Consider the following 26,170-nt stretch of genomic DNA (forward strand, 5'->3'; position numbering starts at 1 on the left):
AAAATAATATCAGGTATATTTTATGATAATACAAAAAAATAAAAATAAATGGATATACATTTAAATATCTAATATATATGAGAATACAAATGATAATCACATTTCTATTTAAGCTCTTATTACAAAATACCATATTTCAATACTTGAATGATAACTTGGTCAATTTAAACTTGGTAACTTACATAGTTAGTCAGGTTGAAAAAAAACACAAGTCCATCCAGTTCAACCACAAAAAAAAAAAATAAACAAACAAAATAAACACAGTACAATCCCATACACCCAACTCCATACCCACAGTTGATCCAGAGGAAGGCAAAAAACCCCAGCAGAGCATGATCCAATTTGCTACAGCAGGGGAAAAAATTCCTTCCTGATCCCCCGAGAGGCAATCGGATTTACCCTGGATCAACTTTACCTACAAATCTTAGTACTCAGTTATTTTATGTACATTTAGGAAAGAATTCAGGCCTTTCTTAAAGCGGTGGTTCCCCCTTAAAAACAACTTTTTTTTTATTCCACTGCCCCCCCACATTACAATCGAATTAAGGCTCTTATTATTTTTTTCCTGCTGTACATACCTTAGTACAGCATATTCACCCGTGCATCCGGGTTGCGAGTCCCGCGGGAGTGGGCGTTCCTCACATGCTGTTGATTGACGTTTTGCCCAAAAACGAGCTCTCCCCCCGTCGCGTAAGCCACGTCACGATTGGCGAAAGGAGCCGAACGGCGATGCGCAGTATAGCGCCGACTCGCCGTTCGGCGGCATTGTTGGACAGTGATCGTAAACCTTGTACTTACCGGACAAAAAAAAAATATACGCACATAAAAGAAAATGTAATGGCTAAAAATGAGAATGCTAAGAGTGAAAATCCAATTGTGCGATGGCGTTGGTAGATAGAGATTGGAAGATGGCGTTGCTCTAGGAAGCCTGTAAACAGAAGACGTAGGCCCAACTGTAAAAATAAATCTATACCATGCATACTGATCTACAATAATTAGTGCACAGTCATTTAGCTTTTTAATAAACTGTTAACATTATCCAATATGCACAGATATTGGCCCGGATTCAGAAAGGAGATACGACGGCGTATCTCCGGATACGCCATCGTATCTCTGAGTGTGCGGGGGCGTAACTATGCGACTGATTCGTAGAATCAGTTACGCATAGATTTCCCTAAGATCCGACCGGCGTAAGTGTCTTACACCGTCGTATCTTAGGCTGCATATTTTTGCTGGCCGCTAGGTGGCGCTTTCGTATATTTACGTGATAAATATGCTAATTAGGTAGATACGCCGATTCAGAAACGTACGTGCGCTCGGCGCATTTTTTTACGTCGTTTACATTAGGCTTTTTTTGCCGTAAAGTTACCCCTGCTATATGAGGCGTAGCCAATGTTAAGTATGGACGTCGTTCCCGCGTCGAGTTTTGAAAATTTTACGTAAGTCGTTCGCGAATAGGGCTGTACGTAAGTTACGTTCACGTCTAAAGCAATGACGACTTGCGGCGTAATTTCGAGCATGCGCACTGGGATTTTTTCACGAACGGCGCATGCACCGTTTGTAAAATACGTCAAATACGTGGGGTCACAGTGAATTTACATAAAACACACCCACATCATCCCCATTTGAATTAGGCGGGCTTACGCCGACACACATACGTTACGCCTCCGTAACTAAGGGCGCAAGTTCTTTCTGCATACGGAACTTGCGCCCTAAGTTACGGCGGCGTACCGTATTAGAGATACGTTACGCCGCGCCGACAGATACTGCAATGTATCTGAATCCGGCCCACTATCTTTATGCTTTGCAATTGACTGGTCCATTAACCACATGCAGAGCTCGCAACTGCCTCCCTCTTGGAACCAAATCTTTGTCCTTCTTTCCTTCTCAAATGCTAAAAATGAAAGATCTGGGTCCAGATTCACGTAGATCGGCGCATCTTTGTGCCGGCGTAGCGCATCTCATATGTGCTATGTCGACGTAACTCTGAGAGGCAAGAGCAGTATTCACAAAGCACTCGCTCCCTACGTTGCGCCAGCGTAACGTAAATTGGCCGGCGTAAGCCCGCCTAATTCAAAGTAGGAAGGTAGTGGGCGTGATACATTTAAATTAACCGTGACCCCATGTAAACGTAAACGACGTAAAAAACGACGGCTGTTCCCTGGTCCATACCCTAACATGATTTACCCCTGCTTTATGTGAAATAACTTTACGCCGGACGTACGCCTTGCGTAAACGGCGTAGACTACTGCGACGGGCGTAAGTACGTTCGTGAATCGGCGTATCTAGGTCATTTACATATTCAACGCGTAAATCTATGGAAGCGCCCCTTGCGGCCAGCGTAAATATGCGCCCAAGATACAACGGCGTAGGAGACTTACGTTGGTCGTAGGAAGCCAAAATTCAGGCGTATCATATTTGCTGAATAAGGCGCATAGATACGACGAGGACTTACGAGGCGTATCAGTAGATACGTCGGCGCAAGTTCTTTATAAATCCGGGCCCTGATGTGTAGACTTCTGTATAGAAATGAGCTATTGAACTGCCAAAAGTATTTCTTATTCACTATATGATGCACAAAGTTTCATCCAAATGTCTTTGTTATTGCATTGGTTATTTTAAATGGGAGGCCACAATTCTACTTTAACCACTTGCTTACTGGACACTTAAACCCCCCTCCTACCCAGACCAATTTTCAGCTTTCAGCTTATGTACGCTGATGAGGCTGCACTGATAGGCACCGATGGATTGCATGGATGGACTACATTGATGGGCACCGATAGGGCAGCACTGGTGGGCACTAAGAGGGGACACTGAGAGGTGGCACTGATGAGTGGCACTGAAGGGCATTGATAGGTGGTACTGGTGGGCACTAATAGGTGGCACTGATAGCTGGCAGTGATAGGCACTGATGGCTGGCAGTGATGGGCACTGTTGACTGGCAGTGATGGGCACTGGTTAGTTACACTGATAGGCAGCACTGCTAGGTGGCACTGATTGGCACCACTGGTGGGCATTGATAGGTGGCACTTGTGGGCATTGATAGGTGGCACTGTGGGCACTGGCAGGGGGTTCTGATTGCACAGATGAAGCAGAATTGCCTCTTCCTCTTCGGGACCGATGTACAGAGCTTTTGTTTACATCACATGATCAGCTGTCATTGGCTGACAGCTGATCACGTTGTAAGGGGCCAGGACCGGCCCCTTACTTGGATCTGTGATCACCCGAGTCTCAGTGACTCGATGATCACAGCGGGCCCTGCAGGGAGCACACGAAGGGGAGGAGCTCTATTGACGGGAGGTGCTTTGACTGGGGGAGGGCAACGATCCATGTTCCTGCTTAGCAGAAACACCGGATCAGTACCTTCCCTTCTGACAGAACGACGATCTGCCTTGTTTACATAGGCAGATTGTCACTCTGCCTGTGTACTGTCTAATTGGCAGGCCCTAGTAGACATCGAGTCCGCGGTATCGCTAGGCTCCTGCTGTGTATAATCACAGCGGGTTGCCGGCAGTGCGCGCGCACCCCAGACCTGGAAGTGTCAGATCACGTACTAGGTATGTGATCTGGCACAGAGCAGCCGCTCTGCCACAGTGAATGTATGTGGGGTTAACCTCTTGCTGACTGGCCAACAGATTTGTGCAGCAGCAAAGCGAGGGAGCCTTGAAATCAAGACATGTCCATATCACACAATTGTTATATTCTGTTCACTGCATGCACCCAGCACACTGGCTAAGCTGTAATTGACAACTCTTGGTGACTGTTAGGTCCAGTGCATAAGATCCCGACAGTTTGGTGTGGATGGAAGACACTGTTGAGCCCCAATGCTTGTTAAGCTCTATGACAGGCTGCAAGCTGCTGGACAATGCACTCAGTCATAGTAATGCTCAGGGCAGTATGCATCTAGAGACAAACGTCCAGAATGCAATATGTCTGAGTTCCAGGCATTCATCCATGGGCGTATACTGCCCTAAACATGCGTACCACTCGGTACATCATCCTGCCACAGTAGCTTCCTCTCTTATGCCACATACAGACGATCGGACATTCCGACAACAAAGCCGTGGATTTTTTTCCAACGGAATATTGGCTCAAACTTTTCTTGCATACACACGGTCACACAAATGTTGTCAGAATTTCCAATCGCCAAGAACGCGGTCACGTACAACGGCACAATTAAAGAGAAGTTCAATACCAGTCGTGTTAGTAGAAGTTTGGTGAGAGACGATTCGCGCTTTTCAGCCTCGTGCTTTTCAGTCCGTTACAGCATGACAAATGTGCCATCTCCATTACGAAACTCTAGTTTTACCAGACTGAGCGCTTCCGTCTCGTACTTGATTCAAAACAATGCTGGGCATTTTGTGCGTTGGAATTGTATACACATGATCGGAATTTACGAGAACGGATTTTGTTGTCGGAAAATTTGAGAACCAGCTCTCAAATTTTTGTTGTTGTAAATTCCGGTGAGGCCTACACTCGGTCAGAATTTCCGACAAGCTCCCATTGAACATATGTTGTTGGAAATTACGAGCGTGTGTACGCGGCATTAGAGTTTCACAGGCTGCTTGGCAGTGGGACTGGATGGGGCACCTGTGCATTCTGCCCAATTCCAATCTGATGAAAGAGACTCCTGATTACATCACTACAGCACTCACATGATCAGAAACTCCACTTCCATCTCCCACCATTCAAAAAGGCAGAGCTCAGCAAGGGGTAAAAAAAAAAAAAAGGGATGCATAAGAATTGGGAGTCCTTTGCTTAACCACTTCCCGCCCGGTCAATGGGAGATTTACGTCCAGGAAGTGGTTCTGAAATCCTGACTGGACGTCTATGGACGTCCTGCAGGATTTCATGCCACGTGCGCCCGTGGGGGCGCGGTGATCGGTGATGAGGGGTGTCAGTCTGACACCCTGCATCTCAGATCTCGGAAAGAGCCTCCGGCGGAGGCTCTGTACCACGTGATCAGCCGTGTCCAATCACGGCTGATCACGATGTAAACAGGAAGAACCGTTGATGGCTCTTCCTCACTCGCGTCTGACAGACGCGAGTAGAGGAGAGCCGATCGGCGGCTCTCCTGACAGGGGGGGTTCGCGCTGATTGTTTATCAGCGCAGCCCCCCCTCGGATTGCCACACTGGACCACCAGGGAAGCCCACACTGGACCACCAGGGACAAAAAAAAAAGGGGGGGCAAAAGAAAAGTGAGTGGAAAAAAAAAGAGCAGTAAAAAAAAAAAAGATGCCAATCAGTGCCCACAAATGGGCACTGACTGGCAACATGGATAAATCAGTGCTGCCCCACAGTGTCCATCAGTGCCACCCCACAGTGCCCATCTATGCCCAGTGCCCACCTGTGCCACCCATATGTACCTATCAGTGCCATCCATAAGTGCCGCCTATGAGTGCCCATCAGTGCCGCCAATCAGTGCCCATCAATACTACCTCATCGATGTTCATCAGTGCCATCTCATCTGTGCCCATCAGTGCCGCAATATCAGTGCTCGTAATTGAAAGAGAAAACTTACTTATTTACAAAAAATTAACAGAAAAAAATAAAAACATATTTTTTTTAAAAAAAAATTCAGTCTTTTTTTTAGTTGTTGCGCAAAAAAAAAAAATCGCAGAGGTGATCAAATACCACCAAAAGAAAGCTCTATTTGTGGGGAAAAAAGGACGCCAATTTTGTTTGGGTACAGTGTTGTATGACCGCGCAATTGCCATTCAAAGTGCGACAGTGCTGAAAGCTGAAAATTGGCTTGGGCGGGAAGGTGCGTAAGTGCCTGGTATGGAAGTGATTAAATATATCGCACTAAAAACAGTCCCTCGTTTTCCTGCCACTACATTAGATGATTAGGAATGCAACGGAAAATTACAATGTTATCTTATATTATTCTACTTATGTATCTTGTCCGATACGTACCTTCAAGATCCATCTCGTTTAGATCCACAATTAGTGTCTTCTCCATGCTTCTGTGTTCCACATGACAGGCGTATGCATCATTGCTGACCAGAACTCCCACACTGACTCTGATCTGATAGGTGCCATCAGGATGGGGGAGAATTGGAGTCATTTCATCTGAAGGAATATGGTCTGTCCCATTCCTCATCCACTTCACATCCACAGGTCGGGGGTGAAACCCGTACACCAGGCAGTATAGTCTTGTCATCCCGTCTGAACGATGGCGACCCCACACCTTCACCTCTGGTGGGACTGACATTAAAATTTACAAAACAATAGAACTTCAGAGGTCAACAGAACGAGAAAAATACAATAATAAGATTAATAACAAAAAAAGAAATATGATTTTTATAGTTGTTCAAAATACTTTAGCTCCGACATATACATAGTACTGTCCCAGTGCTATATAAGTGTAGGAGCTGTGACAGGATTTTGAACATATATCTTATATTGAATATGGACTTGGAAACTCCTTGATTATCATTATCCCTGTCCTGTTGGGGAGAGTTTGACTTCACTTCCTGTCTGAGTGACCACCCAAGAAGTGAGGGAGAAACCCCCTAATGGCTTCAGCCTACGTTAGCAAAGTACAGGTTCACTCATAAGAACAAATGAATCTTTAGTAACGCTGTCCTTTCATAAACACCACCCACATGTCGTTGAGTACAGACCCATTCTCCATAACCCAGCAGTCTTTCCTCTGACGTAGTCCTAGCTGGTTCTTCTTCATACTGAGCATGCATGTTGAGGTTACTATATATTTCATGGGGTAAGCCTTATGCCCCGTGATCAGTCGTGATCACCGCCGGGCACCCGCGATCGCTCGTTACAGAGCGAGAACCGGGAGCTGTGTGTGTAAACGGTCCTGTTAGGGGGGGAAATTACCTATCGTCTGTTCATACAATGTATGAACAGTGATTTGTCATTTCCCCATGTCAGTCCACCCCCCCAGGGAACATGATTAACACCTTCCTCGCCCCCCAGTGTTAACCCCTTCACTGCCAGTGGCATTTTTATAGTAATCAATGCATTTTTATAGCACTGATCGCTATAAAAATGGCAATGGTCCCAAAAATGTGTCAAAAGTGTCCGCCACAATGGCGCAGTACCGATAAAAATCGTTGAGCGCCGCCATTACTAGTAAAAAAAAATATTTAGAAAAATGCCAATAAACTATCCCCTATTTTGTAAACGCTATAACTTTTGCGCAAACCAATCAATAAACGCTTATTGCGATTTTTTATAATGAAAAATATGTAGACGAATACGTATCGGCCTAAACTGAGGAAAAAAATGTTTTTTATATATATTTTTGGGGGATATTTATTATAGCAAAAAGTAAAAATTATTATTTTTTTTTTAAATTGTCGCTCTATTTTTGTTTATAGCGCAAAAACTAAAAACCGCAGAGGTGATCAAATACCACCAAAAGAAAGCTCCATTTGTGGGAAAAAAAGGACGCCAACTTTGTTTGGGAGCCACGTCGCACGACCGCGCAATTGTCAGTTAAAGCGACGCAGTGCCAAATCGCAAAAAGTGGCCTGGTCTTTGACCAGCAATATGGTCCGGGGGTTAAGTGGTTAAAGAGACAGTTTAGCTATATCCTGGAATTCTCCTTACCATCAGTTTTCAGTTCCTCTTTCACATGTTTCCTGTACTTGGTAATCCATTCAACGCAATGTTCCTCTGAAAACTCTTTATCTGCCCGAGTGGTTTGCTGATCCCTGTTCCATTCCTGTGTTAATATCTGTGCTTTCTCCACTGCTGGGAAATACATTAATGCCTGCTTGTCAAAGAAGACGAGTTCTCTCCCGTTGTATCCAAACTCAGTGTGTCCGCCGATGCTGCAGTCCTCATAATACACGCACTCAAATTTTATTTGGTATGTGTGAAAGTCTGCAAGAGAAAAATTAAACTTTTTTACTCACTGTAAAATCCTTTTAATTGAAGGACACAGCCGGATCAGTAGATAGTTGGTGTTGTCCCGATACCACTTTTTTGAGACCGAGTACAAGTACCGATACTTTTTTTCAAGTACTCGCCGATACCGAATACCGATACTTTCTTTTAATGTTATGTGACAGTGGCGGTATTTTTTTTTTACACAATTTTTTTTTTTTTACAGTGATTTTTTTTTTATGGGGGGGGGAGGGGGTTGTAGTGGATTGTCAGTGTGTGTTTTTTTTTTTATTATTATTATTTGCATTTTATTTTTTAAATTATTTATTGCAATTTTTTTTAATCAGCCCTGTTGGGGGGCTTTGGTGAGATATCAGGGGGTCTTAACAGACCCCTGACATCTCCCCTTTAAGACAGAGAAAGGGACTAGGGACACAGATTCCCCAGTCCCTTTCTCCGCAGCCTCAGCTGAAATGAATAGAGAGAAGCTTCTCTCCATTAATTAACTGAAGCATCGTAATCACAGGTTACGATGCTCAGTTATATGAATGGACAGAGTCAGTAATCACTGACTCAGTCCATTCGGAAAAGGTAGGAGCCGGCTCCTACCTCGGCTCTCCTTCCTGACAAATTGAGGGGGAGAGCGGCACAGAGGGGGGAGAAGACGGCACGGGGGAGAGCACAGCACGGAGGGGGACAGAAGACGGCACGGGGGGAGAGCACGGCACGGAGGGGGAAGCACAGCACGGAGGGGGACAGAAGACGGCACGGAGGGAGAGCACAGCACGGAGGGGGACAAGACAGCACAGAAGGAGACAAGATGGCACGGGGGGAAAGCACAGCACGGAGGGGGATAAGACGGCACTGGGGGAGAGCGGAACGGAGGGGAGAAGACGGCTCGGGGGGAGAGAAGATGGCACGGGGGGAGCACAGCACGGAGGGGGACAGAAGACAGCAAGGAGGGGGACAAGACGGCACGGGGGGGAAGAGAACAGCACGGAGGGGGACAGAAGACAGCGGGGGGGGGGGGGGGGGGGGAGAAGACAACACTAAGAATACTTGTAACTCCCCCACCACCCGATACCTGACTGCCCAGGTATCGGGTGAAGCATCGGAGCATTTCCCCCCCGAGTAAAAGTACTCGGGAAATGCTCGGTATCGGTACCGATACTAGTAGATAGTGACCAGTAGGTATTGTGCCACCTGCAGGAGTTAGCCGCCAGATACAGCAAAAGAAACAGAGCACAACACAGGGACAGCCCCTGTTGGTGGCCAAACACCCCATTTGCAACACACATCAGTTTGTTAGCCAGCAGTATTTGAAAATGGCTAAAATATCCACGTAAAAGAGTCGGTGCTGTGTCCCTCAATGACATAACACATAACAACTATCCAACAAGCAAGGAGGCACTATTCCCAACAGAACGCAAACCGATGCCTGCAAAACCTTGTGACCAAAACTAGCTTTGGCAGAAGTGGCAATGTCTACCTTGTAAAAACCTGGTCCTGAGAGGCAGGAGCACAGTGGTGATAAGCCCAGGATGCACTCAGAGTCCTGGTGGAATGAGCAGTAAAGGGAAACAGGGGTTCCCAAAAGGAATGAACATCGGGTGCAGTGCTCAGAAAAGGCCTTAACCACAGTCAGAAATAGTAGATGGTACACTGGCTGGCCCTTATTAAGACATCTGTTAAAGCCATTTAAGCCCTGGCCCATTCTTCAACAGGGACGGGAAGCTGGTCAGTTGATTGGAAGATGGATGGAGCCAAATAAAGGGCAATCTTAGAAGGAAATCTGTGAAGCCCCATACACACGACCGAGGAACTAGATGGGCGAAACACACATCGTTTTGCTCGTCGAGTTCCTTGTGAAGCCGGCGAGAAACTCGACAAGCCAATTTTCTCCATTCCCGTCAAGGAAATAGAGAACTTGCTCTCTTTTTGGCGCCTCGAGTTTCTCGACAGTTTCCTCGACGAAAATGTACACACGACCGGTTTCCGCGGCAAAAAATATCTCCCAGCAAGTTTCTTGCTGGTTTTTGCCGAAAAACTTGGTCGTGTGTACGAGGCCTGAGAGTCTGCAAAAGATTTGGGGCGGAGGTTCACCTTCCAGCAGGACAGTGATCGTAAACATACAGCCAGAGCTACAATGGAATGGTTTACATCAAAGCATATTCATGTGTTAGAATGGCCCAGTCACAGTCCAGACCTAAATCCAATTGAGAATCTGTGGCAAGACTTGAAAATTGCAAAGGAAAATGGGCAAAAATTACCACCCGGAGCATGCTGGGACTGTGACGTCATAAGAGGCCTATATAAATCGGTGCGAGCCACGCACCCGGCATTACAGCGGGATGGAGCGTTGAGTCAACATCGTAAGAAAAGAAGAAGAAGGCGACGAGGAAGAAGGCGACAAGGAAGACCGGGCTGGCCGCCGCCGCTAGTAAAAGAGCTACGAAGAAGATAGCGGCGGCGCAGCCCGGCAGAAGGCACCGGAGAGCGGGAGAAGAACCAGGGAGCGCGGAGAGCAGAAGAAGAGAGTGGAGAAGACGGAAGAAGACCCCGAAGTCAGAAGAAGACCCCCTGAGAGCGGAGAAGTCGAAAGAAGACCCCCGGAGCTGACTAATAAATTATTTTAAAAACCTGTGTAGTGTGTTTATTTTTTTGACACTTTTCCTCCAGGTGAATGGGTAGGGGTACGACGTACTCCATACTCATTCACCTAGGGTGGGGGGCCGGTATCTGGGGGCCCCCTTGTCAAAGGGGGCTCCCAGATTCCGATAAGCATCCTGCCCGCAGACCCCGATAACCAACGACCAGGGTTGTCACGAAGAGGCACTGTCCTCATCAACATGGGGACAGGTTGCTTTGAGATGGGGGGGGTCGCAGGGCGCCCCCTCCCCCAGAGCACCTACCTCCCCATGTTGAGGGCATGCGGCCTGGCACGGTTGAAGGGGGGGGCGCTCGCCCGTCCCCACCCCCTTTTCTGACTGACCGGGCTGCTCGGATACGGGTCTGGTGTGGATTTGGGGGGAACCCCCACGCTGTTTTTTCGGTGTAGGGGGTTCCCCTTTAAATCCGCACCAAACCCATGGGCCTGGTATGCTCTTGGAGGGGGAACCCATGACGTTTTTTTTGTTAAAATTTGGCGTGGAGTTCCCCCTCAAGATTCATATCAAACACAGTGCCTGTTACTGGTAGGGATCCAAGTCGGATCCCCATTCATTGAAAGTCGGACATATGTCGGCTTCAAGTCGCAGGGCAAAGTCGGATCCAAAGTAGTACTAGTGTTGTGTCGCACCAGTGTGAACCCGGCCTCAGGGAGGACTAAAGCTTGCCACATACAACAATTGTTAGGCTATTTCAACCCCTTTAATGAGCTTGCACCTTCCACCAGCACTATAAAATAATCAATATCAGTGGTCATCAACTCCTGTCCTCAGGGCCCACTAACAGGCCAGGTTTTCAAGTAAACTGAAATACATCACAGGTAAGGGTTGTCCAGATACCGATACCAGTATCGGTATTGGGACCGATACCGAGTATTTGCGCTAGTACTCGTACTCGCGCAAATACTCCCGATACCAAAATAGAATACTTTTTTTTTTTTGTGACATCGAACACAAATTGGATGGCACCATTGGATGGCACTGATAGGTGGCACTGGCATTGATTGAATGGCACTCATAAATGGATGGCACTGATAGGTGGCACTGGCAATGATTGGGTGGCACTGATGAGATGCACTAATAAGCTGCCTCCCTGCACTGATGCACTAATGGGCACTGATCTGCACTGATAGGTGGCACTGGCTAGCTGCACTTTTGGGCACTGGCACCGATGAGCTGCACTGACAGTGATCACTCCTTCAATGATATGTAGTTTTCCAGTACCGTATGCTAAAAAACAGCCCCACACCATGATGTACCAGTTCTTCATAATTCTAAAGAAAATATCTTTGGTCTGTATTGTGGTTTGAAAACGGTCACATGACATTAAAAAGTATCGGTATTCGGTATCGGCGACTACTTGAAAAAAAGTATCGGTACTTGTACTCGGTCCTAAAAAAGTGGTATCGGGACAACCCTATCACAGGTGATACAATTTGCTGCTCAGTGACTGCAGTATTCTAGTCTGAATCTCCCTAAGGTAATACATACAATCTGGCCTGTTAGTGGGCCCTGAGGACAGGATTGATGACCGCTGATCTATAGGCCTTATTGGCAGTTTTTGCATTTGAAACCTGGTTTAAAATATAAATTTCTATGTAAACCAAAATGAAGGTCTTATAGATACAATGGAACCTCGAATTGTGAGTAACGCGGTTAATGAGCATTTCGCAATACGAGCACTGTCTCGGTTTGCGAGTGTTGTCTTGCAAAACGAGCAGGATTCAAGCCAAAGCGGTGTGTAATACCGCGTTTGGCTTGAGGCAGGGGGGAGCGGAGCCGAGCAGAGCCGAACGGCGCCGTTCGGAAATGCTCAGAAAATCTTGGAAATACTCAGTTCCTGAGCCTTTCCGAGTTCAGCCAAAGTGTCCTCAGCCCTTTCCGTGTGTTTCCGAGGCTCTCCGGCGCCCCCCCACATCTGGCCACATGCGGTATTGCATACCATTGAAGTCAATGCGGAGCTAGTTATTTTCATTTCCATTGACCTCAATGGGAAAACTCGATTTGATATGCGAGTACTTTGGATTACGAGCATTCTCCTGGAACGGATTATGCTTGTAATCCAAGGTTCCACTGAACCACAAACAGAAAGGGCTCGGATTGTAGGGTTAAGCATGTTCATATTAAAAAAAAAAAACCTGCATCCTTTACACCATTTTAGATAAACATTTCTATCCTTACCGACAGATTGGTTGAACATTCTCTCAATGCGTTGCAGAGTGCTGCGGTGTGCTCGCTCGTATTTATGGGCCAGCAGGGTGACGTTCTCCACCCACTTCTGTGTTTTCCAGGGGTCCTTCATCCAAACATATCGGCTGTCAATCTTTTGGGTGTCGCTCTTATACTTTGCAACCTGTAGGCCATCCATTACTCCCACAATGGAGTACCAATGAAACGGTTCGCCACTCTTTTGTAAGGCTGTGAAATAATACTGAAGGACGTGGCTGTCTGTAGATACAAAAGACATACATCTGATTTATTACAAGGAAAAGAGAAGTCTTCTAATTTTTTGTGTTTTTCAGTAGCACACAATGCAAAAGTGTCCGTCTCAGGATCTCGGCCATATTTACTCGGTTCACAATTCCTAAAGCAGGGGTCTCAAACTGGCGGACCTCCAGCTGTTAAGAAACTACAAGTCCCATAAGGCATTGCAAGGCTGACAGTTACAAGCATGACTCCCACAGGCAGAGGCATGATGGGACTTGTAGTTTCGCAACAGCTGGAGGGCCGCCAGTTTGAGACCCCTGAACTAAAGGATGTGGCTATTCAGATTACTAAAAGCATTACCATACAAACAGAGGCTGAATTTACCACACATGCAGGCCTGGACTGGGACAAAAAATAGGCCCGGGCATTTTAGACTGAGCAGACGGGGGGGGGGGCAGTGGCGGCGCTTCGTGGCGGCGGTTAATGGTGGGATGTGGGGTTCCAGCACCTTGTACCTCTGGGTCCCTTTACATTACACAGCACCCTACACCTCTTTACGTTACACAGCACCCTGCACCTCTGGCCCCTTTACATTACACAGCACCCTGCATCTCTGGACCCCTTTACATTACACAGCACCCTGCATCACTGGACCCCTTTACATTACACAGCACCCTGCATCTCTGGACCCCTTTACATTACACAGCACCCTGCACCTCTGGACCCCTTTACATTACACAGCACCCTGCATCACTGGACCCCTTTACATTACACAGCACCCTGCATCTCTGGACCCCTTTACATTACACAGCACCCTGCACCTCTGGACCCCTTTACATTACACAGCACCCTGCATCTCTGGACCCCTTTACATTACACAGCACCCTGCATCACTGGACCCCTTTACATTACACAGCACCCTGCATCTCTGGACCCCTTTACATTACACAGCACCCTGCATCACTGGACCCCTTTACATTACACAGCACCCTACACCTCTGGACCCCTTTACATTACACAGCACCCTGCACCTCTGGACCCCTTTACATTACACAGCCCCCTGCACCTCTGGACCCCTTTACATTACACAGCACCCTGCACCTCTGGACCCTTTTACATTACACAGCACCCTGCACCTCTGGGCCCCTTTACATTACACAGCACCCTGCACCTCTATACCCCTTTTCATTACACAGCACCCTGCACCTCTGGACCCCTTTACATTACACAGCCCCCACAGTTTGTTACACAGACACCCCCCTAACAGTTCTGGACCCCCTGCATGTTACACAGACCCCCTTTCTACAGTGCAGACCCTCCTACAGTAAAGACCCCCCTACGGTACAGACCCCCCTACATTACAGCCCTCCTCTACAATACAGCCCATACAGACCCCCCTACATTACAGAGACGTGACCTGCGGCCTGCGGGCCGCCGCGGCCCACCGGGCATATGCACACATGTATTATTTTATTAATTTACCAGGTATCGGGACTGTAACAATGAATTGTCAATGAGTGTTGCATACATTATTAATAATCAAATCTGTTAACTTCCCTCTGGCAATATCTGAGTGTACATATTAACCGGTTAACGACCGCCGCATGTACATATACATCCACAGAATGGCTCGTACAGGCAAATGGGCGTACATGTACGTCCCCTCCTTGCCGCGGGTCGGGGGTCCGATCAGGACCCCCACCCGGTACATGCGGCGGGCGCTAACCCGCGGGGAGCGATCCGGGACGACGGCGCAGCTATTCGTTAATAGCCGCCCCGTCGCGATCGCTCCCCGGAGCTGAAGAACGGGGAGAGCCGTATGTAAGCACGGCTTCCCCGTGCTTCACTGTGGCGGCTGCATCGATCGAGTGATCCCTTTTATTAGGGAGACTCGATCGATGACGTCAGACCTACAGCCACACCCCCCTACAGTTGTAAACACACACTAGGTGAACCCTAACTCCTACAGCGCCCCCTGTGGTTTACTCACAAACTGCAACTGTCATTTTCACAATAAACAATGCAATTTAAATGCATTTTTTGCTGTGAAAATGACAATGGTCCCAAAAATGTGTCAAAATTGTCCGAAGTGTCCGCCATAATGTCGCAGTCACGGAAAAAAAAAATCGCTGATCGCCGCCATTAGTAGTAACAAGAAAAAAAAAAAAAAAAAAAAAAACTATCCCCTATTTTGTAAACGCTATAAATTTTGCGCAAACCAATCGATAAACGCTTATTGCGATTTTTTTTTTACCAAAAATAGGTAGAAGAATACGTATCGGCCCAAACTGAGGAAAAAAAATGTTATATATGTTTTTGGGGGATATTTATTATAGCAAAAAGTAAAAAATATTGCATTTTTTTCAAAATTGTCGCTCTATTTTTGTTTATAGCGCAACAAATAAAAACCACAGAGGTGATCAAATACCACCAAAAGAAAGCTCTATTTGTGGGGAAAAAAGGACGCCAATTTTGTTTGGGAGCCACGTCGCACGACCGCGCAATTGTCTGTTAAAGCGACACAGTGCCGAATCGCAAAACCTGGCCTGGGCATTTAGCTGCAAAATGGTCCGGGGCTTAAGTGGTTAAAGAGGAGTTCCACCCTAAAAATGGACCTCCGCTTAATCCACTCCTCGCCCCCTTACATGCCACATTTGGCATGTAATTTTTTTTGGGGGGGGGGAGTGGGGGCTTCAGGAGAAGGGGACTTCCTGTCCCACTTCCTCCTTCCGCCGAGGGGCTGGAAAGGCGATTAGTTTAATCGCCTTTTCACAGCCCCTCCCTGTAGGCGAGCGCCTGTCCAATCGGACAGCGCCGCGCCGCTTGCGCATGCGCACCGCCGTTCGCGCATGCGCAGTGGGTGCCCGGCCGTGAAGCCAAAAGCTGTCACTGCCGGGTGCCCACAGTAAGAATGAAGACGCCGGCCGGCGAGGGGGGGCGAGGAGCGGAGCCCCGGCCGGCGCGTTGCTGGAGCCGTGGAGCAGGTAAGTGTCAGTTTATTAAAAGCCAGCAGCTACACTTTTTGTAGCTGCTGACTTTTAATAAACTCAAAAAATGGCTAGAAAACGCCTTTAAGGAGGCGAAAAAAATAGCCAGTGGTAAAAAAAAAATGGTCAGTGAGGATCTCAACATTTTCATGATCAATTTGCAGCAAAAATGTATATTATTATTATTAATATTATTATTAATAATTCCAAATCTAAAGTGATAGTTTCTCTATGTTTGTGAACTCAACATTTTTTGTGATTTTAAACTTCTAAATTTTACATACACAATATTGTCAAAAGTATTGGGACACCTGCCTTTACACGCACATGAAAATTAATGGCATCCCAGTCTAAAGCCTCATAAACACGTTTGGATTTTCCGCGGACAAAGCGTAGGACTTTTGTCAAAAAAGTGTTTGGCAGGGCCATCTTTAATTCAACCCTGGGCAAAAAAATTATTGGGGGCCCCCCCCCCATGCAATTTTGCTCTCCACCTGCTCTGAGACATACAATAAATATCAGCTAGCCTTAGACCCCTTTCACACTGAGGAGTTCTTCAGGCGATACAGCGCTAAAAATAGAGGGCCAGATTCATAAAGAATCGCGGCGGCGTAACGTATCGTCTTTACATTACACCGCCGCAAGTTTTCAGCGCAAGTGCCCGATTCACCAAGCACTTGTGTGTAAACTTACGGCGGTGTAACGTAAAGCCGTCCGGCGCAAGCCCGCCTAATTCAAATGGGGCGTGTACCATTTAAATTAGGCACGCTCCCGCGCCGATCATTCTGCGCATGCTCCAAGCGAAAATTTCCCGCCGTGCTTTGCGCGAAATGACGTCGCCCCGATGTAATGTTTTGAACGGCGACGTGCGTTATGTCGTTTCGTATTCCCGGACGTCTTACGCAAAAAAATTTTTTTTAAATTTGACGCGGGAACGACGCCCATACTTTAACATGGCTGGTCTAAATGTAAGCCATGAAAAAGCAGGCTTAAATTTGCGACGGGAAAAACCGACTAGCGACGACGTAACGAACGCGCGTACCTTCGTGGATCGCCGTAAAAGCTAATTTGCATACCCGACGCTGGAAAACGACGCAAACTCCACCCAGCGGCGGCCGAAGTATTGCATCCTAAGATCCGTAGGCGTACGAAGGCGTAAGCCTGTCGGATCTTAGCCAAATGCTGTCGTATCTTGTTTGTGAATCACAAATAAAGATACGACGCGGCAAATTTGAAAGTACGCCGGAGTATCAGCAGATACTCCGGCGTACTTCTTCTGTGAATCTGGCCCAGAGCTTTTATACCGCCTGAAAAACTCCTGCCCAGCAACCTCAATGTGAAAGCAGGAGGGCTTTCACACTGACGCGATGCGCTGGCAGGAGAGAAAAAAATCTCCTGTCAGCAGCATCTTGGGAGCGGTGAGAGGAGCGGCATGTATACCGCTCCTTCCCATTTAAAACAATGGGAAACCGCGGCAATACCGCCTGCAATGCGCCTCCGCTAGAGGCCGAATCACGTGGCAAATCCAACGGTATAGCGCCGCTATTTTTAGCGGCGCTATACCGCCACCGCGGCTCCCGCCCCAGTGTGAAAGGGGCCCTTAAAATCAGTTTACTGTATCAGATCAGACAGTGATTGGTTGCCAGGGGTTACAGCATATCATTACCACTTACTGACTGGATTCTAGAGGTTACAGCACACATTATGGCTCACTGATTGGTTGCTAGAGGTTACAGCACATGATTTATTCTTGTTGATTGGTTGCTAGAGATTACTGTACAGTAATACTGCTCACTGATTGGTTACTAGAGGTTATAGCACATCATCTCTTCACTGCAGAGGGGCATGATATACATATGAATGCCGCCGGCCTCAGCTACCATATTTACATATGAATGATGGTTATTTACATGTAAACACAGGGTCTGCAGGTGAGTCATCTGTACACAACAATAGGGCAGAGGTGGGCAGTATTGGTAGCAGCACTTCACACTGAGATATCAGGACACAGCAAAGGACTAAACTTCAAGGGACAAGGGAATTTAAACTGGTATAGTTGGCAAGTTTGAGGCAGCTGCTTTGGGCCCCACAACAATGACAGGGCCCAGGGCAGCTTCCCCTTTTGCCCTGCCTTAAAGACGGCCCTGGGCGTTGGCCGTGAACTTGTCTTGCATACAAACGGCAAAGAATTGTCGTCCAACAAACATGGAACGACGTGGTTTTTCAGCTCTTTAGCGCCACACTTTTGGCAACTTCTGAGCATGAATGTTTGTACTCTGGATTTTTTTTCCGGCGGACTTCTGTACACACGATCGGAAAATCCGACAAGAAACATTTGTTGTCGGAAAATTTTAAAGCATGCTATCCCACATTTGTTGTCAGAAATTCCGACAATTGTCTGATGGAACATAGAAACGGTTGGATTATCCGATAACATCCTGCCATCACGCAATTCCCAGCTATGACTAAGCATCTATCCATGATGTGAAACAGGTTAGCTTTTTTGTCCCCTATGTCCACTTTCTACCATTGATTGCAGTGCTGCATCAATTTTTGGATGTTATACAGCTTTGGATTTTATCCTTTGTTCATTTTGTTTCAATAAATCACCTATCAGAGTGCGGCAGTCCAGGAACATTTCTTTTTTCCATGGATCACGCAATTCCCATCAGAAAATCCGATTGTGTGTACCGGCCTTTAGTCCGTAGGGTTCAGTAATGCGTTGGCCCCGCCCTTTGCAGGTATGACAGCATCAACTCTTCTGGGAAGGCTGTCCACAAGGTTTAGGAGTGTGTCTATGGGAATGTTTGACCATTCTTCCAGAAGCACATTTGTGAGGTCAGGCACTGATGTTGAAGAGAAGGTCTGGCTCACAGTCCCCACTCTAATTCATCCCAAAGGTGTTCTATCCAGTTGAGGTCAGGACTCTGTGCAGGCCAAGTTTCTGGCCTGCATAGAGCAAGACTACGTATGCTCAGAAATGAAAGAATACATACTATTCAACACATTACGAAACTACTGAAGTTGTATTCTGTCGTACGAGAATTTCCGTATAGTAAGTAACCGCTTCTCTTTTGACATGAGACTAGCATGCCACAAAAACACAAAACCGAAGAATAGTTGTCAGAAAATCTGATCGTGTGTCTCATACACACGATCAGATTTTCTGACAACTATTCTTCGGTTTTGTGTTTTACCATGCACTTCAAAGCCTCATGCTTTGAAGTGCATGGTAATTGATCATAAATAGTCATGAATCACTGTCTGTGTAAACCTTCATCCATAGATCTCTAATAAAGAATATGCAATTAAAACTGAGCCGCAATGGCCTCCAGGACCCGCCAATCGTTCCAAGGAGAGGCAGAACGGCGGTCTGCCTATGTAAACAAGGCAGACTGCTGTTCTGCCAGAGAGGAAAATTTAGATCTTGGGTTTCTGCTAAGAAATATGGGGCCAGATCCACAAAAACCTGGCGTAACTTAAAAAATCCCATTTAAGTTACACTGCCTTAAAATTTCTACCTAAGTGCCCGATCCACAAAGCACTTACCTAGAAATTTCAGGCTGTGTAACTAAAATTCCGCTGGCGCAAGGCGTTCCTATTCAAATGGGGAGAGTCCCATTTAAATGAGGCGCGCTCCCGCGCCGGCCGTACTGCGCATGCGCGAAGTTACGTTACGCCGAGTTTTGAGGATCGCGCCGGCTTAAAAAAGTTCCGTCAGGAAAAAAAAAAAAAAAAAGACAGCGTCGCTCGGCATGCATTCCTGAGGGAGAACTCCATGCCAATTTTCAAAGAAAAAACTGGCATGGGTTCACCCCCCAGGAGCATACCAGGCCCTTAGGTCTGGTATGGGTTGTAAGGAGACCCCCCTACGCCGAAAAATCGACGTAGGGGGTCCCCCTACAATCCATACCAGACCCGTATCCAAAGCACGCTACCCGGCCGGTCAGGAAAGGAGTGGGGACGAGCGAGCGTCCCCCCCCCTCCTGAGCCGTGCCAGGCCGCATGCCCTCAACATGGGGGGGTTGGGTGCTCTGGGGCAGGGGGGCGCACTGCGGGCCCCCCCACCCCAGAGCACCCTGTCCCCATGTTGATGAGGACAGGACCTCTTCCCGACAACCCTTGCCGTTGGTTGTCGGGGTCTGCGGGCGGGGGCTTATAGGAATCTGGGAGTCCCCTCAAATAAGGGGGCCCCCAGATACCGGCCCCCCACCCTAAGTGAATGGATATGGGGTACATCGTACCCCTATCCATTCACCTGGAGGCAAAAAGTAAAAGTTAGTAAACACACAACACAAGGGTTTTTAAAATAATTTATTATTCTGCTCCGGATGCCGCCCCTGTCTTCTTTATTAGCTCTATTACCAGGGGGGGCTTCTTCTTCCGCTCTCCGGGGGTCTTCTCCGCTCTCCGGGGGGGGGGGCTTCTTCTTCCGCTCTCCGGGGGGGGGGCTTCTCCCCTCTCCGGGGGTCTTCTCCGCTCTCCGGGGGGGGGGCTTCTCCGCTCTCCGGGGGGCTTCTTCCATCTTCTCCCCTCTTCCGCTGTTAACTCGGCGAACCCCGGTTCTTCTGCAGCTCTCCGGTGCCTTCTTCTTCAGCGCTGGCTGCCTGCTATGTTTGTGTGTTAGCTCAATTACTAGCAGGCAGCCAGCGCGGTCTTCTGTGACGTCAGGGTCTTCTCTTCTGTTCTTCTCCCCTCTTCCGATGTTGCCTCGTCGCCTATTGTCGCTGCAATGATGGAAGCGCGCCTTGCATCCCATTTATATAGGCATCACCGTCCCATCATGCTCCGGTAGGTACCCACGTGGTGGGTGCATGTGGGTAGGCACCTACCACGTGGGTACCTGTCGGAGCATGATGGGACGGTGATGCCTATATAAATGGGATGCAAGGCGCGCTTCCATCATTACAGCGACAAGAGGCGACGAGGCAACATCGGAAGAGGGGAGAAGAACAGAAGAGAAGACCCTGACGTCACAGAAGACCGCGCCGGCTGCCTGTTAGAAATTGAGCTAACACACGAAGATAGCAGGCAGCCAGCGCTGAAGAAGAAGGCACCGGACAGCTGCAGAAGAACCGGGGTTCGCCGAGTCAACAGCGGAAGAGGGGAGAAGATGGAAGAAGCCCCCCGGAGAGCGGAGAAGCCCCCCCCCGGAGAGCGGAGAAGCCCCCCCCGGAGAGCGGAGAAGACCCCCCCCCCCCCGGAGAGTGGAAAAAGAAGCCCCCCCTGCTAATAGAGCTAATAAAGAAGACAGGGGGGGCATCCGGAGCAGAATAATAAATTATTTTAAAAAGCCTTGTGTTGTGTGTTTATTAACTTTTACTTTTTGCCTACAGGTGAATGGATAGGGGTACGATGTACCCCATATCTATTCACTTAGGGTGGGGGGGCCGGTATCTGGGGGCCCCCTTATTTGAGGGGACTCCCAGATTCCGATAAGCCCCCCGCCCGCAGACCCCGACAACCAACGGCAAGGGTTGTCGGGAAGAGGTCCTGTCCTCATCAACATGGGGACAGGGTGCTCTGGGGTGGGGGGGGCCCGCAGTGCGCCCCCCTGCCCCAGAGCACCCAACCCCCCCATGTTGAGGGCATGCGGCCTGGCACGGCTCAGGAGGGGGGGGACGCTCGCTCGTCCCCACTCCTTTCCTGACCGGCCGGGTAGCGTGCTTTGGATACGGGTCTGGTATGGATTGTAGGGGGACCCCCTACGTCGATTTTTCGGCGTGGGGGGGTCTCCTTACAACCCATACCAGACCTAAGGGCCTGGTATGCTCCTGGGGGGAACCCATGCCGGTTTTGTTTTTACAAATTGCCGTGGAGTTCTCCCTCGGGAATGCATACCAAATGCCGTCGCTGGAATGGGCTTTTACATGGTGTGACTAGTTTACACTTTGTAACACCAGCCCTAGTTTTACACTTGCAAACTAAAACTTACGGCGAAAAAACGAAGCTGGAAAGCTTTGTGGATTGCCTTAAGTGCTAATTTGCATACTAGAAACGGCATTTCGACTCGAAATGCCCCCAGCGGCGGATGCGGTACTGCATCCTAAGATTCGGCAGTGTAATTCAATTACACATGCCGGATCTTCTGCCTAACTTTGGAAAACTGCTTCTGTGGATCAGTTCCAAAGTTAGGACAAGGGATACGATGGAGTAACAGCAGTTACTCCGTCGTATCTCTTTTGTGGATCTGGCCCACGGATCTCTATTTTCCTCAAGTGCAGGGGTCGCCAAACTTTCTAAACAAAGGGCCAGTTTATTGTCCTTCAGACTTTAGGGGGGTCAGACTGTGGCCACCACCAGAGTAAACATCATCACATTTTTTATGAGGTGGAGGCGTAGTGCCCCATCGTTGGTATCATTGGGAGGAAAAGTTACCCAATGGGAGAAATGACAGTATGGGGAGAAAAAAAAGGCAATCACCGGCTTCTGTGTAAGGGACATCGGTCTTGAAGTGCTAGAGGCACAGCCGCTTCATCTGTGTCCACCAGTGCCACCTGCCAGTGCCCACACAGTGCATATCAGTGCACACCAGTGTATATCAGTGACACCAATCAGTGCCAACTATCAATACCCACGAGTGCCACCTATCAATGCCCACCAGTGGTGCCAATCAATGCCTCATCAGTGCCGCAATGTCAGCCAGGTACCCGCGATCGGCAGTGACAGAGCAGGGACGTGGATCTCTGTGTGTAAACACAGAGATCCACGTCCTGTCAGGGAAAGGAGACTGATGGTGTGTCCATTGTACATAGGGACACAGATCGGTCACCTCCCCCAGTCAGTCCCCCCCCCCCACAGTTAGAATCACTAGTAGGGAACACATTTAACCCCTTCCTCGCCCCCTAGTGTTAACCCCTTCTCTGCCAGTCACATTTATACAGTAATCAGTGCATATTTATAGCACTGTTCGCTGTATAAATGTGAATGGTCGCAACAATGTGTCAAAAGTGTCCGATGTGTCCGCCATTATTTCGCAGTCCTAACAAAAATCGCAGATCACCACCATTACTAATAAAAAAAAAACGTCAGAATTCTATCCCCTATTTTGTAGCCGCTACAACTTTTGCGCAAACCAATCACAATACGCTTATTGCAATTTTTTTACCCCAAAATATGTAGAAGAATACGTATCGGCCTAAACTGAGAACATTTTTTTTTTTTTTTTTATGGGGATATTTATTATAGCAAAAAGTAAAAAATATTGTGTTTTTTTCAAAATTGTCGCTCTATTTTGGTTTATAGCACAAAAAATAAAAACCACACAGGTGATCAAATACCACCAAAAAAAGGTCTATTTGTGGGAAAAAAGGACTTCAATTTTGTTTGAGAGCCACGTCGCACGACCGCGCAATTGTCAGTTAAAGCGACGCAGTGCCGAAAGCTGAAAATTTGCCTGGGCAGAAAGGGCGTATGTGTGCCCAGTAAGCAAGTGGTTAAAAGTCAGCAGCTGCAGTATTTGTAGCTGCTGGCTTTTAATATTATTATTTTAGGTGGACCTCCGCTTGAAGATAGAAGCTGATTGGCTACCATGCACATCTGTACGGTCTAAAAACAGATGTATCTGGTCCTGTGTAGCCAACTGCATGAGGTAAAAAAAAAAAAAAAGAGGAAATAAAAAAAAAGATACAATTGTACAAGGAAATTGTGATGTAAATAGAAGAGAATGGTTTGTTTTCTGTAGCATTGTGAACATTTAAAGCGTCACGCTGCCAATGACAGCCAATCATCAATCTTGCAAACTGTAACTATGTCACAAAGCGTGGCATGAAATGTTACAATGTATTCCCAAGCTGCTTTATTCAACAAAAGGCAATACACAGCAACAATCAGCTTCTAGCTCAATAAAGTCTCATTCAGGAAAGATGTACTGTTAGGGCTCTTTCACATGGGCGGACTGTTCAGTTTTTTAGGCGGACCTGAACGGGCGCTCCGTGCTCCTCTATGGAGCCGCGGATGTCAGCGGTGACATGCCCGCTGACATCCGACCGGCTCCGATCTGCCAAAGTGTGACGGAGGAAAAACCTACTTTTCCATCCGTCTGGTGGATCGGGTGAACAGGGACAGACGATCCGTGTTCATATGATCCCCCCCATAGGGGAGAGCGGAGAAAAGACAGGGCGGTCCCTGCACAGTGTGCGGGGACCGCCCTGTCATCCGCTGGCTCAGCGGGGATCCACGGAGCTATCCCCGCTGAGCAAGCGGAGGTTCACGGGGCGTGTGAAAGGGGCCTATATCCAGTTGGGCATTACAGATAAACTGGAGAGTTAAAGCGGTATTAAATCCAAAATCTAAAAAAGAACACTATTTTGCAGTTTATTAACCACTTTAAATTCAATGCAGGGCCTTTTCACCGCCTTTATGCTTGCCTTCATGGGGACTGTGATGGGGACCCAGATGTAAGGGGGGCTGTTATGGGGACCCAGATGTAAGGGGGGACTGTGATGGGGACCCTGATGTAAGGGGGGACTGTGATGGGGACCCAGATGTAAGGGGGGCTGTGATGGGGACCCACATGTAAGGGGGGCTGTGATGGGGACCCACATGTAAGGGGGGGGCTGTGATGGGGACCCCGATGTAAGGGGGGGCTGTGATGGGGACCCTGATGCAAGGGGGGGCTGTGATGGGGACCCCAGTGTAAGGGGGGACTGTGATGGGGACCCAGATGTAAGAGGGGGCTGTGATGGGGACCCGATGTAAGGGGGGACTGTGATGGGGACCCCGATGTAAGGGGAGGCTGTGATGGGGACCCCGATGTAAGGGGGGACTGTGATGGGGACCCAGATGTAAGGGGGGACTGTGATGGGGACCCCGATGTAAGGGGGGACTGTGATGGGGACCCCGATGTAAGGGGGGACTGTGATGGGGACCCCGATGTAAGGGGGGGCTGTGATGGGGACCCTGATGCAAGGGGGGGCTGTGATGGGGACCCCAGTGTAAGGGGGGACTGTGATGGGGACCCAGATGTAAGAGGGGGCTGTGATGGGGACCCGATGTAAGGGGGGACTGTGATGGGGACCCCGATGTAAGGGGAGGCTGTGATGGGGACCCCGATGTAAGGGGGGACTGTGATGGGGACCCAGATGTAAGGGGGGACTGTGATGGGGACCCCGATGTAAGGGGGGACTGTGATGGGGACCCCGATGTAAGGGGGGCTGTGATGGGGACCCCGATGCAAGGAGGGGCTGTGATGGGGACCCTGATGTAAGGGGGGCTGTGATGGGGCCCCGATGTAAGGGGGGACTGTGATGGGGACCCCGATGTAAGGGGGGACTGTGATGGGGACAACTTTATTTGTAATGTATTTGTTTTGTTTTTCTGAAGTTTTGTTTCTGTTATTCTAAATCCTATCAAGCTGATTTCTATATAAAATAAAAACTCATTAAATGAAATGTGAAAGTATATAAAGAAGCCGATCCCCTCCTCTTACCTGCATGGACCGTACAGGCGGACAGACAGGACACAAGCAGGACGACCCCCGCATGGGAGAATATCAATGAAGGAAACATCCGAAATAAGAGCCACAGGAACCCCGACATGAACTACAGGAACCCCGACATGTGCGCCGCTTGTGGAATTCAAATTGTCCGCGGGGCAATAACCCGCCAATAACGGAGAGTCGCTATAGGACTTTACACCAATCAGCTGTTGGCGGGGGCGGGGTAAGTGTTCCTTTCGGTTTCTCCTCTTCTATGGCTGCTCCCTGCTCTGGATGAAAGCTCCGGTTAGCCGTTCTCTGTGTGGATCGCTTCTCCCTCCGTGTAATGTGTAATGCAGAGAGCACCCAGCAACACACACCGACTAACAAAGCGCCCATGGTGGCGGCTGGTGCTCAATTTTTTTTTGGTGGGGCGCAAACTAAAAAAAAAAAAAAACATCAATTGCCGCCACTGTGCCATCAAACGCAGCTACTGTGCCATCAATTGCCGCCACTGTGCCATCAAACGCAGCTACTGTGCCATCAATTGCCGCCACTGTGCCACCAAACGCAGCTACTGTGCCATCAATTGCCGCCACTGTGCCATCAAACGCAGCTACTGTGCCATCAATTGCCGCCACTGTGCCATCAAACGCAGCTACTGTGCCATCAATTGCCGCCACTGTGCCACCAAACGCAGCTACTGTGCCATCAATTGCCGCCACTGTGCCATCAAACGCAGCTACTGTGCCATTAATTGCCACCACTGTGCCATCAAACACAGCGGCTGTAGCCATCAATTGCTGCCAATTGTGCC

General features: G+C 48.4%; 1 protein-coding gene across 1 annotated transcript; it reads right to left on the reverse strand.

Annotated features, from left to right (window-relative positions):
* Positions 1-759: 759 nt before the first annotated feature.
* On the reverse strand, positions 760-25,663 carry LOC120914492 (major histocompatibility complex class I-related gene protein-like). The gene is made up of 5 exons (XM_040325166.1): positions 25,366-25,663; positions 12,703-12,969; positions 7,577-7,852; positions 5,918-6,208; positions 760-928 (listed from the first exon to the last, which is right to left on the reverse strand). The coding sequence occupies exons 1-5, from the start codon at positions 25,472-25,474 to the stop codon at positions 795-797; spliced, it is 1,077 nt and encodes a 358-aa protein (XP_040181100.1). The 5' UTR covers positions 25,475-25,663; the 3' UTR covers positions 760-794.
* Between the last annotated feature and the right edge of the window lie 507 nt (positions 25,664-26,170).

This window comes from Rana temporaria, chromosome 9 (genome assembly GCF_905171775.1).
Source record: "Rana temporaria chromosome 9, aRanTem1.1, whole genome shotgun sequence".
NCBI classification, from domain to species: Eukaryota; Metazoa; Chordata; class Amphibia; order Anura; family Ranidae; genus Rana; species Rana temporaria.

Excerpts from the sequence above, each read along its gene's own strand:
- LOC120914492 (XM_040325166.1), bottom strand. The coding sequence starts at position 25,474 with ATGTCGGGGTTCCTGTGGCTCTTATTTCGGATGTTTCCTTCATTGATA. Across the intron at positions 6,209-7,576 it reads AGAGGAACTGAAAACTGATG|TCCCACCAGAGGTGAAGGTG; the intron begins GTAAGGAGAATT and ends TTTTAATGTCAG. Across the intron at positions 929-5,917 it reads AAACGAGATGGATCTTGAAG|GCTTCCTAGAGCAACGCCAT; the intron begins GTACGTATCGGA and ends TTCTGTTTACAG.